This window comes from Hyaena hyaena, unplaced genomic scaffold, assembly GCF_003009895.1.
Source record: "Hyaena hyaena isolate Hyena2069 unplaced genomic scaffold, ASM300989v1 scaffold_643, whole genome shotgun sequence".
In the NCBI taxonomy this organism is placed as follows: Eukaryota; Metazoa; Chordata; class Mammalia; order Carnivora; family Hyaenidae; genus Hyaena; species Hyaena hyaena.
In genome coordinates, this window is record NW_024081277.1 from 257,073 (window position 1) to 276,189 (window position 19,117).

At 40.2% G+C, this 19,117-nt stretch overlaps 1 protein-coding gene across 1 annotated transcript in view; it reads left to right on the forward strand.

Moving 5' to 3' along the window:
* CFAP61 (cilia and flagella associated protein 61) overlaps window positions 1-19,117 on the forward strand; it is a 275,380-nt gene that overhangs the window by 89,047 nt on the left and 167,216 nt on the right. Inside the window, exons 10-12 of the mRNA XM_039216607.1 lie at window positions 632-810; window positions 2,590-2,629; window positions 5,487-5,626. Coding sequence (XP_039072538.1) covers window positions 632-810; window positions 2,590-2,629; window positions 5,487-5,626 — 359 coding nt within the window. The remainder of the gene's footprint in view (window positions 1-631; window positions 811-2,589; window positions 2,630-5,486; window positions 5,627-19,117) is intronic.

Below are 19,117 nucleotides of genomic sequence, written 5' to 3' on the forward strand. Positions count from 1 at the left end.
TCATTATAAGTTTTTAGTGCTGTTATTATTTTAATGTTTAATGTATTACTTTGATTTAAAAGAACTCCAAGGAGGTTCTCAGAATGAATCATTTTCCTCTAAAATCTTCTTTCTTGTAACATCTTGGATGCCCTTAAAATGAGGCAGGAAGGTCCAATGCTAACTTTCTGGGTGGGTCCCAGCAATTGAACATCCCTGGGTTCCACCTCATCACTAAACTGCCCAAAGAGTCCCCAGATCCAAAATTCTTGTAGCACAAAATCACATTGAAAACACTTTGGAGGACAGAGGTATTTTGCTTATGGAGCTAATATGAATATAATTACTACCACACTCTAGCTTCTACCCAATGTTGTAGTTAAAATACAGATCCTATATGAAAGACTAATGGAAACGATTCATTTTTCGACCTTCATGTGAGGACTTCTTTCAGTCCTTTTATAAATCTTGAATATCTCGTTAAGAACGTCTCCTTAAAACTAGGCCTGGCTCAGGATGATTTGATTCAGGTGAGACTATCACATCTGTCCTAGGGAGACAGTGTAATGTAGAGATGATGCAACCACTAGCCTATTACATTGCAGAAAATGAATAGGGTTTCTACTTGGTTCCACCTGTCTCCTTGTTCTAGGACACAGAAAAATTCAGTCAGGAGTCCACTGTGGGTGATACAGATTACTACATCAGCAGTTTGAGCTTGGGATCCGTTTCACTGCCCGAGGAGTCCAGCTCCTTCCGCCCCATCTACAAGGGAGCCTCAACCGCTTTTTGTATTCAGCTCTTTTGTATTGAGGAGAAGTATGAAGCAAGGCAAGTACCAGTCCCAGGTTGTCTATTATGGTAAGACTTCTTACAGCATTGGTGGCCTCACATTTTAATCTTGTGGAGCCCATGGTTTCCAAACCTGGCCTCACATCCTGATTTCCTGGTTTTTTTTTTTTTTTTTTAAAGCACCAATTTCTGGGCCCCACTTCCAGAGATTTTAGTTCATAAAATTTGGGTAAGGACTACAGGCTGGGCTGCCCAGGTATTGGCTCACCTGTGTAACTTTTGGGGATCCAGAAAATTGTCACTTATGTAATCGCATGCTGCCCTCCATTCTGTAATGTTTGCATTTTGAGGGGGGCTTTAGATTTAGATTGCTGCTTGTCTGGAGTCTTTTGGTTGCAAAGTAACAGAAAATCCAGCCCAAACTGACTTTTAAAAATAGAATAATTGCCTTATATAACAAAGGATAAGTCCAGTGGTAGGACTCACTTTTCAATGTGGCTTGATCCCAGATAACCTCGTCAGATAACTTCTTTCTTTACCTCCTCCCTCTGGTTCCCTGCTGCTGAACCCCATTCTCAGAGGAGTGTCCCTGCTGGGGGCCAAAAGAAAGGATGGTGGGCTCAGGCTATGTACCCAAAGCTAGTGAGGAGGACATTCTAGTTTGAGCCTAGCTTCCGAGCTACAGCGCCATTGGGCCTGATCGGACTGTGTGCTCATTTGAGCTGATGGATGGAGCCAGGCAGGACATGATGGCAGCTTACTCCCTGGCTTCATGCTCCCCACCCCAAATTTGGGGCTGGAGCCTTACCCAAATCTTAAAGGGGGGTTAGTGGGACCCTGGAAAATAATCCATGGCAGATGCAAGAAGGAGGAGGCATGGTGTCAGATAAGTCCAGGTACCCACTAGACCACTCAGCCACCCCACTTCCTGTCCCCATGTTCAGTGCTTGCTGCCTCCTGTAGTCTGGAAGTGGATCTTTGTCCTTGATGCCTAGATTCCACATCTCCTTTGGGATCCCCACCTATTCCACCGTTTTATCTACAGAACAATCTTCAAGAGGAAAAGATTGGCCCATTCTTATGGACTGGAAGGTTTTAGAGTATCCTTTAGATGACTGAGAGTGCTGCTGGACATTTCCTTTTCAGAGGATGTACTGAAACACATTCCCAGTCTCCCAGCCTCACTTAGAACCATGCTTTACTTGTGCTTTTTTTTCTCTTAAAAGTTTTCAATTTCTTTGAAAATCTTGGGATTTGGAAGGCGAAATCTTTTTTCTTTTTTCTTTTTTTTTTTTATTACAGACATAAAAGCCTATAAACCCTTCTAGAGTTGTTGTGTATATTTATTTGTCCCTGTGCATTAAGATATGAGTGTGTGTAAATGTGGCTTTTGAATTTTCAAACAGAAATTCAGTGACCCATTATGGTTTGCCTGTGACTATAGATCCACAGCTGGTCAGAAAATCTTATGCATGTAAAAGAGAAAACGATCAGAGTTGCTTGTAATATACCCATGTCTCCCCCACAGCTCTAACAAAAAGGAGGAGAGGGATTATAGTCATAGAATGACTATGCTGCTTTTTGAATGCACAGATTATTAGTTGCTATAATAATATCTTTAGTTCTAGGAAAACACTTTGTTACTGACATATGAAGCTTGTGACTTTCTGCAACTGATTAATGTTCAGCCAGACACAAATTCTGACTAGTGGTTGGCTCTCGCTGCCTGACAGGAAGAGAGCTATAAATCTCCTTCAATATATACTGATGCTGCATCTGCTTGCAGGTCAGTGACAGTGCTTACTGTTTCGTTTACAGGTCACTGGACTTTCTGAATTTCGTCTTCAGTCTTTTTCCTGTAAGTACATGCTGAATTTTGAGTAATATGATTGATTCTGTAAGCTGGAAAAGTTATAAAAAAATAAAATGCCATATTCATTGTCCAAACATTTACACTGCTACGAATGTTGAAGTTTGAACTGCTTCTGTGTTCTGAAAACAAGGTTGAATGATATATCATGAACTCTTAAAAATAGAAGATATTGTCATTGCTGTTTTAATAGTTTCCTTTCAATGGACAATTTTTTTTAGAGATAGAATCAGATCATTAATAGAATGCAGGTAGCACATGACAATGTCAGAAATTACACTAAAGTGGATTCGACTGCTCTATTACTTTAGAGCTTATATCAGCTCAAAGAATTCTGAAACCATTACATTGCTTTTCTGAGAGTAGGTAAGTAGGAACTTGTGGTTGATTTTCTGGTTGGCACTGCCTGATACAGTGCCTGACACAGAGGAGGTGCTCAACCCACCACAACATGTTTGGTGAATGAGCCCCAGGCAAATAGCCAATGCAAACAAGATACTCCACTCCTGTCCTCTTCCTCCATTTCTGTTTCATTGTTGTCAAGGGATGGAGATTCTAATCAACCTCTTATCACTTTATTGGAGTGAGGAAAGTGGGGACGAAAGACAATTGAGGAACAAAATGGATTTTTATAAAGACTTTTTCATGGCCCACCTATTAGTTAAGTCAAGTCAATAGCTAGACTTCTTCAGTTGGCTAATTACAAGCAAAACATCTATTGTTTTATTTTTCCTTGATATTATTTCCACAGAGGCAAGAAACAAATATGGTTTAATTAGGTTTCCTGAAACCCACGTAATCATAGATTGCATTTCCTCATTTTCTTAATATAATGCAGACTTGCAATTATGTTCTCCATCGTAATTTTTTTGGATTAATTTTAAGGCATTTTGAGGCTCATAAAGCAACATAGATTACCCTAAGGTAAGATTTTACAAAGCCAATTTCCCTTAGGGATGCCCCAAAGTAACTTCCTAAATTTAAATTCACTCCTGTTTTGAAATCCTTGTAAAGGCAGATTTTCAGCATTCTAAAGCAATGCTAGCTTTAGAAAGGTAAAAGACACTTTTACTGTTTAATTCTATTTTATTTCAGGGAATGAGGAGAGAGGAACAAAATACCTTTATTATTCATCCTTAAATCCTTCAAATACAAGTCAAAGCAATTCATTATAGTGTCCTCCTCCCAGAAGAAGTCCACTGAGACTAGGTACCCATTCCTTATTTTCAGCTTGAGTATTTCAACAACTTGACTTTCAAGTTCCCCCAAAAGGAACTGCATTATTTTGCTAGAAAGAAGGAAGATAAAGTCAAACAATGATTCACTTCTTTGGTTTGCACAAATGTCCCCAGGGTTTTGGATTAGCACAAGTAATGCCTTCACAGGTTCAGGAGGAGGCAAGATCCCAAAGGGACAAATTAGCTCTGGGAAGAGCAGGCCGCGGCAGGAGGCTCCTGCAGGCACCTGGCAGAGGGTCAAGTGGGATGTATAGAACACAGACGGTGTAGGACAGCACTGTCTGAGAGACCACAAATTTCAAGTCACATAACTAATTCTAAATATCCTAGCAGCCACATTAAACAGAAAGTAAAAAAGACACAGGTGAAATGAATTTTAATAATATATTTTATTTAACTGAATATGTCCAAATTTAATCCTTTAAACATGTAATCAGTATGAAACATTATTAATGAGATCTATTACATTCTTTTTCCCAGTGTTTGAAATCCAATATGTATTTTACACCTGTAGTGCTCTACATTTTCATCAGAAATACTCGACCTGCACTTAGATTTCATAAAACTTACAGTTGAATGCATAGATTCATATACCCAAGTTGTTCCAACATCCATAAAACTTCTCCAGTAACTGAATTGAGAGTCAGTTACAAATTTAAATGTAAATTAATTGAAATAAAATAAAACTAAAACTTCACCTCCCCAGCCCCACTAGCCATATTCCAGATGCTCAGTGGCCAGACATGGCTTCGGGTTACCATACTGGGCAGTGCAGATCCCAGAGGTGAGCAGCAGGTGTCAGGACATGTGGATCCTCCTTTGTCTGCTAACTAAACATGTCTTCCTCAGATCTGTTTGCCCTGAAGAGATCATGTCACGATAAAATACAGCCATCCATTCATGTGTAACCACAGGATTTTAGAGAAGAAAAGGCCTGGAACACCACCGTCTCATTTTAGAAGAGGGGACCAGGGCTGTTGCAGTGTCACTTAGTGAGCATGGGGCCTTTGCTATGACACTGTGCTTTACTTCTTTTTTTTTTTTTTTTAATTTTTTTAATGTTTTATTTATTTCTAGGAGAGTGAGAGAGACAGTGTGAACAGGGGAGGGTCAGAGAGAGAGGGAGTGACAGACTCCGAAACAGGCTCCAGGCTCTGAGCTGGCAGTCAGCACAGAGCCTGACGCGGGGCTCGAACCCACGAACCGCGAGATCATGACCCGAGCGAAAGTCGGACGCTTAACCGACTAAGCCACCCAGGCGCCCCAACTGTGCTTTACTTCTGACTGCAAGTGAATTGCAAGCACAAATGACCTTACTTTAAAAACCTACTTCCACCAAAGACCTATAATAAATGGGTCCCATTGCTCACAATATTCAGTTATTTAGGTTGGCCAGACTCACAGAGATTTTTCTCTATGTTCTTATAGTTCCTTATCCTCTTGAACTTCATATGATTACTTCCCAAATTATAGGAAAATTGAACTTAAATATCCTGTCCTTTACACGTTTTACTTCCTTTTTCTGTAGTGTTTTACAGCAGGAATTTGTTTAGTGATAAATGGGTTCTAATTCTCTTCCTGTGTGTCCCGGTTGCCAATCATGTTAGGACAAGAACTTCTGCATCATTTCTGTGCCTCACCTCACCCCCGAGTTTGTCCTCATCCAGAACTTCGTGAAGATTGTCCCCTTCAACAACTGCACCCTGGAGCACGATCTCTATGTCTTCCATCGGGCTGGATTGCTCAAGTAGGTGGACGTATCTTTGGCCAAAAGGCAATCCATGAAATTAAGAAAAGAGAATGGAGCAAGGAGCTTGCTACCGTTTTAACTCGTCTTACTGGTGGAGGGTTTGATCAGTGATTTTAACCAATACATTTAGGGAGAAAGCCATATTGAGAAGTTATTTGTCCAGTCAGTTATTAAAACATAATATAAGCAGCCCCTGGGTGGCTCAATGGGTTAGGCGTCCAACTTCGGCTCAGGTCATGATCTCACAGTTGGTGGGTTTGAACCCCACGTTGGGCTCTCTTCTGACAGCTAAAATCTTGGAGCCTGCTTCAGATTCTGTGTGTGTCTCTCTCCCTCTGCCTCCCTACCCCCATCTTGTACTCTGTCTCTGTCTCTCTCTCTCAAAAATAAATAAACGTTAAAAAATTTTTAAAAATATAACTCCACAACAATGAAAACAATGCCGTGTTGACACAGTTATGGGTAGAAACAGTGTAACACAAGAAGGGAGTTCCTCTACAGACTCCCAATACAGTAAGAGTGTAGTGTTCGTGCATGTGTGTATAAAGGTATGTATAAATGTGCATATGTGATATATGATAAAATTTGTGTCACAACACTGGGAAAAGGAAAAATGATTGTAAATCATAGGACAAAATAAAGATAGAAGCGTTCTTCATATTTTATAGTAAAAAAGATTCCCAGGTGATTGAAGAGTTAAATGTGAATATTGAAAACAAAAATATTAGAAAATATATAAATTCTCTGCCAGATTCTGAGAATTCAGTGGTGAAAGACATACAGATGTATTCCCTCTCCTTTCAAAGTCTTTAAACTCTCCCATAGAAATGTAAAACTATAGCTGTGAAGGGCATACCAGCAATGGGCATGTGGTACTGTAAACAGGTATCGGCAGGAGATTCAGCCCAGGCAGGCAGAACCTTCCTGAGGAAGAACATTGAGTGATAGACACTTCAAGGAGTGTCTGTGAAGAGTGATCTTCAATGAAGACAGAGTGAATATCAATTGTGTCTCAGGATGGGGAAGGTCTTTATAGAACATGGAAAAAATGTTAAGATTTTTTTTTACTATCTAAAGTTTCTGAAACACCTTAATTTAAGTAATATGCAATTGAGTAACAAAGAGATATTTTAACAAATATAGCGGACACAAGATTGATATGTGTACTATAAAAAAGCTTTAATAAATCAATAAAAGACCATTTGACAACAAAATACAAAAACTGAACAAATTTTAAAAAGGGCAAACTATTTGCATATGAAAAACAAACAAAAATCAACAGATATTTAAAAATCTTCAAACAGATATTTTTAAATGGGGGAAAATAATTCAAAATAAGAATGAGACATAATTTTTGATCAATTGGCGAGATATAAAATAGAGAAACATTCAGTTCTAATGAGACCTATGTAGCAGTAGTCAGAATGTATTTGACATGAAATTTCAAAGAGCAATTTGGCCAGAATGCTACAGTAGTTCATATCCTTCAACCGTTTAATTCCACCCCTAGAAATATACCCTAAAAACTGGTTGCAGAGGTGCAAATAAAAATTTATGTATAAGGATTAAAGATACTGGAAATACTTTAAATGTCCAATAGTAAGAGAAAGTTTAAATACTTTATGGCAACTGTGTGCAAGAATTATAACTCTGTTTGCAATTCATTGAATAATGATTAGAAAGGGGCACCTGGGTAGCTCAGTTCGTTGAGCATCTGACTCTTGATTTCAGTTCAAGTCATGAACCCAGGATAGTGAGGTTGAGCCCTGCATCAAGCCCTGTGCTGAGTGTGGAGATTGCTTATAATTCTGTCTCTCCTGGTGCCTGGGTGGCTCAGTTGGTTAAGCATGTGACTAAGGCTCAGGTCATGATCGCCCTGAATCGGGCTTTCTGCTGTCAGTGCAGAGCCCGCTTCAGATCCAGATCCTCTCTGTCTACCTCACTCTCTGCTGCTCCCCCACTATCCCTCAAAAATCATAAATAAACATTAAAAAGTGTTTAGAAAAATATTCTCTCTCTCCTTCTGCTCCTCTCCCCTATTCGCACTTTCTCTCTCAAAAAAAGAAAAAAAAAAGAAAATGCTCAGAATGTAATGCTACATATAGGTAATCATACCAATATATAAAAGAGCATTTAAATATGACCTAAACCTCTAAAGAAAGGAAAAACATACAAATAAAATAAAAGGAGACATGCAGATGTGATGGGGGCTACGGTGTACCACCCAGACCCTTCTTATTCAGGACTAAAGAACTCATTTTCTGAGTGTGGGATGTGTGAGCACGAATAGCTGGAAGCTGGGTCCCCCTTGAAAGAGATTGCCCTGGACTGAAAAGAAGGGCTTTGCCCAAGGTCTGCCCCTCCCAAGGGCTGCCTGCATCCAGTGACTAGTCTTGTGTATGGGGAGGGGAGAAGAAGGAGTTTAAAAGGCTAGCAGCTCCCTGCCTCACGGAGGGGCAACTCTAAAGGGTCTTCCCAGGGCCAGAATTCCCCTCCCAGATCAGCTGGGTGTTTGTTGTGACCCCATTGCTTGCAGTCTAACTTCTCCCTCTGCCCTGTCTTGCTTCTGCCACCCCTCAGGGGGGTGGAGGGTCCCAAGAGCTCACCTAACAAACCCCAGCAGGTAGAGTTCTGTGTGAGGCTGCCTCCCATGGAACCTGGCTTGCAACTCTAGAGGTAGGTGGTCTCTGGTTGCCCCTGGGCGATAGGAGGAGCATCAGGGATGGTTTTTAATTCCCTTCCTTACATTGCCTAAAATTTGGAATTTTTCTACACTCAGCCTGAGTACTGGCTACATTTCATTTGCTGGCAAGTAGTAGAACCCCTTCTAATTGGCTTAAGTAACTGGAGAATTTATTACAACACAGAGTGAAGTGAAAAATCATGAGGATGCTGGCTTCAAAAGGGTGTAGTTAGCCCTATTTAATTTCTCTCTTTTAGGTTGACCTTTCTCAGACCATTGCTTCCTCTGTGGTTGCAGGATGGATGAGGTAGTTTTAGGCCTTTTATCACTTTAAGTCCAATGGGAAGAATAGCAGGTATGCTTCTTTTCAGAAGCCCTATCACAGAAATCTATTTGCATCTCATTGGCTCAAATTGTGACCTGTGCTGACCCATCACTGGGCCAGAGGCTGCTGGTTGGCATCACTCCTGTATGTTCCCAAAGCAAAGGGGTCAGAGGGCTGCATTGTCAGACACAAATCTGGGGGCATCGCTAAAGAAATGGGCAGTTGAGCTGCTCCCCACAGCTGTGTTTCAGGACAGTAGCATCTCAGTCAATAGAAAATAAATGGTATATGTGTGATAGGAATAATATTAATACCTTGCATTTTCTATAATTTACCTTTTCAAGCTGTCTTATCCATGTAGTCTTATTCTTATAAGATATTATAGAGTTCATCAAACTGTGCATTTAAAATGGGTGCATTTTATAGAATATAAGTGACACCTCAGTAAAGTTGCTGCAAAATCTATGATAAAGGGCATGGTGGAGTAGTTTTGGAGAACTTTCTCTATAATTGATATATTAGCCCTTTAAGTGAAACTGAGAAATATCCTAAATGATCACTGTATTTGGGGGCTCGCCAAATGAATTTTGGCATATTCATTCTGCATATTACTATACAGATTTTGAGAAAATAGAAACAGATACATATATACTATATGGAATGATATCTGGGATGGTGAGAAAAGCATGGAATCAAACAGTAATATTAGTAGTAATAATAGCTTACATTCATGGAAGGTTTATAGTATTTCCATCACTTTCTTAATCATTTGTATCAATACGTATATATAGCGAACTTATTAGCTAGGTACCATTATTATCCTCATCTTACAGATATGGGAGCTGAGACTCAGAGCAGTTAAGTAATTAGTCCAAAGTATACTCAGCAAAAAGTGGCAGAGCTCAAATTAGAACTAAGGCAGTCAACTTCCAGAATCAACTCATTACCACCTCACATACTGCCTCTCTTTAGTGTGTTTTCAGGTAAAGGTACTGTGACAGAGAAACCCCAAAACATGTTGGACTTCATTAACTTGAGGAGCAGCACCAGGAGGTTGGGGTATATCTAGCAACTTACTTTTTATTTTATGTTTATCAGTTCTCTTGGATTTTTTTTTCATTTAATAAACTTTATTTTTTGAACAGTTTTAAGTTAATAGTAACACTGAGCAGAAAGTGCAGAGGGTTCCTACATACCTCTTCCCCCCAACCCACAGATTCTCCCACAATTTACATCCCATACTAGACTTACACCATTTGTTACCATTGATGAACCTACATTGACTCGTCATTACCACCCAAAGTCTATAGCTTACATTAGGATTTATTCTTTCTATTGTACATTCTGTGGGTTTGGACAAATGCATAAAGACTCATATCCACTATTATGGTATCCTACAGGGTAGTTTCTAAAAATCCGCTATGTCCAACCTATTTCATCCCTCATTCTTTCCCCATAGCTGCTGACAACCACTGGTCTTTTTACTGTCTCCAGTTTTGCCTTTTCTGGAATGTTGTATAGTTGGAATCACACAGTATGCAACCTTTATAGATTGACCTTTTTCACTTAGTGATATACATTTTATTTTTTATTTTTTTAATTTTTATTTTTTAATGTTTTATTTATTTCTAGGAGAGAGAGAGAGACAGCGTGAGCAGGGGAGGGTCAGAGAGAGAGGGAGACACAGACTCTGAAACAGGCTCCAGGCTCTGAGCTGGCAGTCAGCACAGAGCCCGACGCGGGGCTCGAACCCACGAATCGCGAGATCATGACCCAAGCGAAAGTCGGACGCTTAACCGACTAAGCCACCCAGGCGCCCCGGTGATATACATTTTAAAGTTCCTCCATGGCTTGATCATTCATTTCTTTTTAGTGCTGAATAATATTCCATTGTCTGAGTGTACCATCTTTTTTTTTTTTTTTTTTTTACAAATAGTTTACTGTCAAGTCAGTTTCCGTATAACACCCAGTGCTCATCCCCACAAGTGCCCTCCTCCATGCCCATCTCCCCCCTCCCCCCCACATCCATCAGTCCTCAGTTTGTTTTCAGCATTCAAGAGTCTCTCATGGTTTGCCTCTCTCCCTTTCCCCCACCGTTTCCCCACTTCTTCTCCCCCATGGTCCTCCGTTAAGTTCCTCCTAATCCTCCTATACATGCAAACATGATATTTGTCCTTCTCTGCCTGACTTATTTCGCTCAGCATAACACCCTCAAGGTCCATCCATGTTGCTACACAAGGCCAGATTTCTTTGTTTCTCATTGCCATGTAGTATTCCAAGGTATAGATAAACCACATCTTCTTGATCCATTCATCAGTAGATGGACACTTAGGCTCTTTCCATGTTTTGGCTATTGTTGAGAGTGCTGCTATGAACATTGGGATACATGTGCTCCTATGCATCAGCATTTCTGTATCCCTTGGGTAAATTCCTAGCAGTGCCATTGCTGGGTCATAGGGGAGTTCTACTGTTAATTTTTTGAGGAACCTCCACACTGTTTTCTAGAGGGGCTGCACCAGTTTACATTCCCACCAACAGTGTAGGAGGGTGCCCGTTTCTCCACATCCTCGCCAGCATCTAGAGTTCTCTGATTTGCTCATTTTAGCCTGAGTGTACCATCTTTTATCCATCTACTTACTGAAGTACATCCTGGTTACTTTTAAGTTTTGGCAGTTATGAATAAAGCTGCCATATATATATTCAGTGCAGGTTTTTGTGTGGATATACATTTTCAGCTCATTTGAGTAAATACCAAGGAGCACAAGTTTGGGTTGTACAGTAAGTGTTTAGTTTTGTAAGAAACTACGAAACTGTCTTCCAAAGTGGCTATACCATTCCACATTCCCACCAACAATGAATGAGAGTTCTTGTTGCTCCACATCCTCACCAGCATTTGGTATTGTCAGTGTTTTGAATTTTCACCATTCAAATTGGTGTGTAGTGGTATCTTGTTCTGATTTGTAATTCCATAATGATGGATGATGTTGCACATCTTTTCATATGCTTTTTGCCAGCTGTATATCTACTCTGGTGACCTGTCTGTTCAGATCTTTCCTCCATTCTTAAATTGGCTTGTTTCTGTTTGTTTTTCAAAAAATCATGTGTTACTTCTATAATTGAAAATGTAGTTATTTTTGCATATACTGAGATTTAACATTTTTATTATGACTCAAATGGAATTTTTATTAAAATGTACCTTACACTCTTTGCATTTCTTAAGTAGAGTGTATTGGTGACATTTTCTTATGACACAGGATTCTCTCTTTTTTTAAAATAGAGTTTATTGTCAAGTTGGTTTCCATATAACACCCAGTGCTCATCCCCACAAGTTCCCTCCTCCATGCCCATCACCCATTTTCCCCTCTCTTCTACCCACCATCAATCCCATCCTCAGTTTGTTCTCAGTATTTTAGAGTCTCTTGTGGTTTGCCTCCCTCTCTTTCCTTAACTATTTTTTCCCCTTCCTCTCTCCTTTGGAGCTCTGTTAAGTTTCTCCTGTTCCACATATGAGTGAAAACATATGGTATCTGTCTTTCTCTGCCTGACTTATTTCGCTCAGCATAATACCCTTGAGTTCCATCCACGTTGCTACAAATGGCCAGATTCCATTCTTTCTCATTGCCATGTAGTATTCCATTGTATATATAAACCACATCTTCTTGATCCATTCACCAGTTGATGGACATTTAGGCTCTTTCCATGATTTGGCTATTGATGAAAGTGCTGCTATGAACATTGGGGTCCATGTGCTCCTCTGCATCAGCACTCCTGTATCCCTTGGGTAAATTCCTAGCAGTGCTATTGCTGGGTCATAGGGGAGTTCTACTGTTAATTTTTTGAGGAGCCTCCACACTGTTCTCCAGAGTGGTTGCACCAGTTTGCATTCCCACCAACAGTGTAAGAGGGTGCCCATTTCTCCACATCCTCGCCTGCATCTGTAGCCTCTTGATTTGTTCATTTTAGCTACGCTGACTGGCGTGAGGTGGTATCTCAGTGTGGTTTTGATTTGTATTTCCCAGATGATGAGTGATGTTGAGCATTGTTTCATGTTTCTGTTGGCCATCTGGATGTCCTCTTTGGAGAAACGTTTGTTCATGTCTTCTGCCCATTTCTTCACTGGATTATTTGTTTTCTTGGGTGTGGAATTTGATGAGATTCGTATAGATTTTGGATCCCTTTATCTGATATGTCATTTGCAACTATCTTTTCCCATGACTCAGGATTGTCTTTATGAATAGATATATACTGGAGCTGGAGAGTAACCAGATGGCACAGGATCAGGAATGGGTCATGGGTCTGGAAAGAGTAGTGGCCTCACTCTTAGTGGCTTCATATTCTTTTCTATCACACTCTCTCTTTTTACCATGAACATATTTTGCTTTCATTAAAAATTAAATCTCATTTTTTAAAATAATGAGACTTTCAATAGTCTCTAACAACTAATTGTCTGGACATTAGCCCTGGTTGTAGCAGGGCCTTCGCTTCCCCTAGTACATTGTACCCATTTACAGTGTCCACTTCATTTTTTTTTATCACCCACATATAAAATTGGGGCAAATCATGTACATCTGGGTTCCCTTCTGAAAAACTAAAGGCTTGCATGCCAAGTTCATTTTTGCAACCCTAGAAAATCATCTTTTGCCACTATTCCCATCTGAGCTCTCACCAGGAACCTTCCTCTGTGTTTCGGTGAGGAACAACCACTCTACACTGCTTCTCAGCTTGTCTATATGTGTAGCTCCTTTTGCTGTTCCTCTTGTTCCCATATCCCTTTACACCAAGAACCTGTTTCTGCTTGTGCAGGGGAAAACAGCCCTCAAAACTCACACGTTTGTTACTACCAGGGGATGTCCCTTTTGCAAACATGGTGGCAGGCCGTTGTTTTCTAGAGAAAACTTAGATTAATTATTTCTTTAATTTTAATTTTAATTTTAATTCCAGTTAAAATACAGTGTCATATTAGTTTCAGGTGTACAATATAGTGATTCAACTCTTCCATATGTCACCTAGTGCCCATCACAACAGGTGTGCTCCTTCATCCCCATCACCTGTGTAACCCATCCCCCCCCCCCCCCCCCCCCCGCCATCCACTTACCCTCTGGTAACCATCAGTTTGTTATCTATAGTTAAGAGTCTGTTTCTTGGTTTCATCTTTTTCCTTTGCAAGTTTATTTTATTTCTTAAGTTCCACATATGAGTGAAATCATATGGTATTTGTCTTTCTCTGACTGACTTATTTCAGTTAGTATAGTCCTCTCTAGCTCTGTCCATGTCATTGCAAATGGCAAGATTTCTTTCTTTTTATGGCTGAATAATATTCCATTGAAGTGTGTGTATGTGTGTGTGTGTATATACAGTATATATATGTATATGTATATATATATATACTATATATATGTATATGTATATATATATACTATATATGTATATATATGCTATATATATGTGTATATATACTGTATATATGTGTATATATATATGTATATATATATATATATATATATCCACACACACTACATCTTCCTTGTCCACTCATCAGTCACTGGACACTTGGGGTGCTTCCGTAGTTTGGCTATTATTATAAGTAATGCTGCAATAAACACAGGGGTGCATTTATCCTTTCAAATTAGTGTATTTGTATTCTTTGGGCACATACCCAGTAATACAATTCCTGGATCATAGAGTAGTGCAATTTTAAAATTTTTGAGAAACTTCCATATTGTTTTCCATAGCGGCTACACCAGTTTGCATTCGCGCCAACAGTGCATGAGTGTTCCTTTTTCTCCACATCCCCGCCAACACTTGTTTCTTGTATTGTTGACTTTAGCTATTTAGATCTTTTCTTTAATTCCTTAACTAAACTGTAAACACAAAGAGCTTTTTAGAGAAATCACACATTTAATGTGAGAGGTGGTAGTTTGGCCTGTCAGGATCGCTCAACTCCTACAGGGAATATGATCTCAAAAACTGCCTTCTTCCCTCTGCTCTTTTAAAAAAACCTGTACGTCAGGCAGCTGAGCTTGGCTGGATGAAAAGGAGGAGGCCAGCCGACTTGAAGTTATTTCTACAAAAATGAGAAAGAAAGATGAACTCACACTCTTACATTTCAGAGATATTTGTATTTTTAAAACATAATTGGTGTTAAAGAATGAATTTGGGAGAATTTCATATCTTACAAAATGAAATTTAGAAATGTGAGTATAGCAGTGACCTCCAAGAAGTCCAGCTGTCACCTCAAATTGATCTCTGGCTGAAATCTTGCCATTTGCAACAACATGGATGGAACTGGTATTATGCTAAGCGAAATTAAGTCAGTCAGAGAAAAATAGATACCGTATGATTTACTCATATGTGGGATTTAAGAAACACAACCAATGAACATAGAGGAGAAGGGAAGGCAAAATAAGATAAAAACAGTGAGGGAGGCAAACCAGACGAGACTCTTTTTTTTTTTTTTTAACTTTTTTTTAATGTTTATTTTTGAGTGAGAGAGAGACACACACAGAACATGAGCTGGGGTGGGGGGAGCCAAATCCAAAACAGGCTCTAGCCTCTGAGCTGTCAGCACAGAGCCCGACATAGGTCTTGAGCTCAGGAACGGTGAGATCATGACCTGAGCCAAAGTTGGATCCTTAACCAACTGAGACATCAAGGCACCCCTGAGAAACTCTTAAATACAAAAAACAAACTGAGGTTTGATAGGGATTAGGGATGGGCTAAATGGGTGATGGGCATTGAGGAGCATTTGGTGTTGTATGTAAATAATGAATCACTGGAATCTACTCCTGAAGCCAAAACTACACTGTATGTTAGCTACCTTGAGAATAAAATAATAAAAATAGGGGCACCTGGGTGGCTCAGTCAGTTAAGCGTCTGACTTCGGCTCAGGTCATGATCTCATGGTTCGTGGGTTCGAGCCCTGCGTCGGGCTCTGTGCTGACAGCCAGCTCAGAGCCTGGAGCCTGCTTCGGATTCTGTGTGTCCCTCTCTCTCTGACCCTCCCCTGCTCTCTCTCTCCCTCTCTCTCTCTCAGAAATAAATAAAACATTAAAAAAATAATAATAATAAAAATAAATTGATCTCTGGCTCCAGTGTTCCTAAGGTGTTCCTGCCTTTGCAGGGCCCCTGTTTCCCCACAGCATTGTCTAAAAGTTCAGGGATGATTTTGTAGTCGCTCCTCTGTGCCGACACCTACATCTCAGCCAAGAGAGCAGGAGGGGTCCAGGTGCAGCACTGGTGTCTACTGTAAGCCCGGGCCTGTGCAGTGAAGCTCTGGGACATAGCTGTGACAGGGACATTTGGCTTTTAATAAGTAAGGATTTATAAGGGTTTGTTTGTCCCTGTCATCAAGGAAGACCATCTAGGGTGCCTGGCAGCTCTCCAAGGCCATGGGGGACGTGGCATCTTGTACCTTCCTGCCCCAGAGCACCTGGCTTCCCTGCTCAGGTTCACCTCTGTTTACTCACGGGGAACTCTGTATTTCTTGTGCTGTTCGGTTCTACTCCAAGCGTGGCCCCTAGATCGCCAGCATCAGCATGCGTGGGAGCTTGCTGAAATGCCGACTCTCAGGCCCTGTCCCCAGGCCTTTGGACTGTGTTTTCCTGGCAATCTGTGTTGTTCACAAGTGTTCCACCTGATTTTTATGTACGTTACAGTTTGAGGAGTGCTGGAGGTGGTTGTTTTTTAATAAGCTTTCCCCCACTATCCAAAAGTAAATCCTTGCTATGAAACATCTCATACACTCAAAGCCAAGAGTGTCCCTGCTCTTGCTGGAAATTCACATTAGGGCCCTTCCCTTCCTTAAAAGACCTACATTAGTATCATAATGACTTGCTTTGTAAAAGTACACTTCTTCTGATTTCTTTCTGTTAGCAAAAATCAAGTAGTATAATGCAAACTTGCAGAAAGTGGCGGGTCCCTGTATGTTACTTGGTATGAAAGGATATGATTCTGTCTCCTCTCCAAATACAGATTTTCTAGAACCGTGTAAGCCACATCTACTTTAAACCTTTTGTTGTCTGGTGATTTTTGGTTCTGTTGGGGTGTGAAGACTTTTTTGTATTGTGTAAAAAGACCATTGGGCTAGAATACATGAACTATGACAGCCTTAAGAATTTTTGTCTACTTATACCAAGTAATGTTCATTTCTCTTATCTCTTTCTGATTCTTATCTTTTCCTACACACTCTCCCCCTTAACCTGCATTTCCCTAAAACTGTCTTCTCAAATTTCAAAACATAGATGATCAGTGGGAATGATTCCATTAGAAATTATAGAAAACCCAACTCAAAGTGGCTTCGACCGTAGGGCATTTGTTGGCTCATCGAACTGGGAGGTCTGGAGACAGGCCAGGCTTTCGGTTTGAATTTTTGGGGTTTTGGTTTCTTTCCCTTTTCCACTCTGCTTTTCCTGGTGTCAGCTCCAGTCTGAAGCTGGCTTCTGTCCCACTGGCACAATGGCTGCTGCTGTTCTGGGCTGACATCCTGTGCACCACTGCGGAGAGGGATGGAGCTGGCTGCAGGCACGTGTTTTCTTTCCCAGATGCCCCAGCAGGCCTCCCTCATTCATCCAATACATCATGTTGACCATGTAGTATGCTCAGCCCCCATTCCAGGTGCCGGGTAAGCAGAAGTGACTCAGACAGACAAAAATCCTCACCCTCATAGGGCCTGCATTCTAGTTACAGGAGAAGGACACAAATAAAGGGAAGAGATAAAATATAAGTGTGTAAGTGATGAGAGTGAATGTGAAGAATAAAGCAGACTGGGGGTGAAGATGTGTGGGGCTTTGGGGCATGGCGGCGAGGTGCCTCAGGGAAGGAGGTGATCGGGGAGCCATGTGGGCACAGGTCCATGACATCTACTGTTTTTATACCATGGTTTTACAATTTATTGTATTCTTCCATTTTTTGCTTCACTTCTCTTGACATTTGGGATGGATTGTTCTTGCTCTTAAGTTTGGTTACTTTAAATTTCATGACCTCATGTTCTGGTCTCCCACCCAATCTCGTTCTTCTTCCCTTGGGAAATTATACTTGTGTCTGTCATCTGCCCTCCGACCATGCTCGTGAGCGCTGGAACAAATCATTCATTCGATTGTTAGCGATGTCTACCTCTTTTGTCAACAGATTCCACGCCAAGGTTCCCTCTCATTTCACTTATGACTGCAGGTCTTTGAAAAGAACATAATATTTATGTTAACTTTCATTGTAAATGTATATAAACTAAATGCTTTTTAACACTTGTTACTTTATACAGTGATGTTTCCAAACTAGGATGTTTCCAAACTTAATATCAGGTTAGAATGTGGTATAAATGATTTTTTCCTTTTCACTCCTGCTTGCCCATTCTTAACCTTCATACTGGCTTTTCCTTCCTCTTGTTTATTCATGAGTAGAGGCCTCATTTGGCTGAACTTGCCACTCATTCCATCTTCCTCCCCTTCCAAACCATGTTTTTCTGAAATTTGCCATTTTTAATTTGGGGAAATATGTTTCAAACTTACTTATTATGCTACAAATTATTTACACACATAAATATTTACTACTAAATTAAATCATAGTACCAATTGTCCACTTTGCTCAGTAAGTAAAAATGCCTCTGGGTAGTTGAATTTTAAATGATTCGTCTCCTTGATGCTTTTCTTTTATTTACTTCTCTGTGGGTGACTCATGCGTGCCTGGTCGTCATTTTTTCTATCATGTTACTTATACCTATTTCTGGCCCATATGTCATCGAGAGTATTGTAGTGTTATCAGTCCTGGTGCTTTTAATCAGCCTCCTCAAATAGAACCTAATAGAATACTTGATTTTGTGGTTATTGTTTTATTTTGTTTGTTTTTTGGTTTAAGCTGAAATATTGATGACTTTCAAGTTGTTTTAGATTTCTACTATATAGGTCATCACTCCTTTGGAATTCAGAAAGACTCAGCTTACTTTTTCTTCTTCTGTCATTTTGTTTTAATTTAGTGGCATCGAAAGGCTGCCCTGTATTCTGCAAGGCACATACTCTTGTAGGTGTCTAAAATATATTCATTCAATTTGGGGTTGAAAAATGAACTATTAAATCATTTTTCCCTCTACTTTTATATATGATTTCCTATTTTGTTATGTGTACAGTCTGATTAAGTCCTATCAGTTCTGACCTTTGAGGTCAGAGTCTGCCAAAAATGGGGCAAGAATAAAAACTTACTGGGAAGCAGGTGACTATGGCTACCAAACTTTCAAGACCCAAGAAGGAACCAGTGGGCAGGAGATTCATCATTTCTTCATGAGGAGGTGACATTTCTTAGGGAATCATGGGTCTGAGTGTTCAAGTAAATCAGAGAGAGAAAGTGTAAGAGAAAGGTAACCTGGGAGCTTGAAGGCCTATGGAGAAGGATTAAGAAACAAGATAGCCCCATGCAGGACCCCATCAGCTCCTGGATGGAGGAAGCCATGTGGATAGGTAAGGAGTACTACAGCTCATCTGTCTCTCTGATT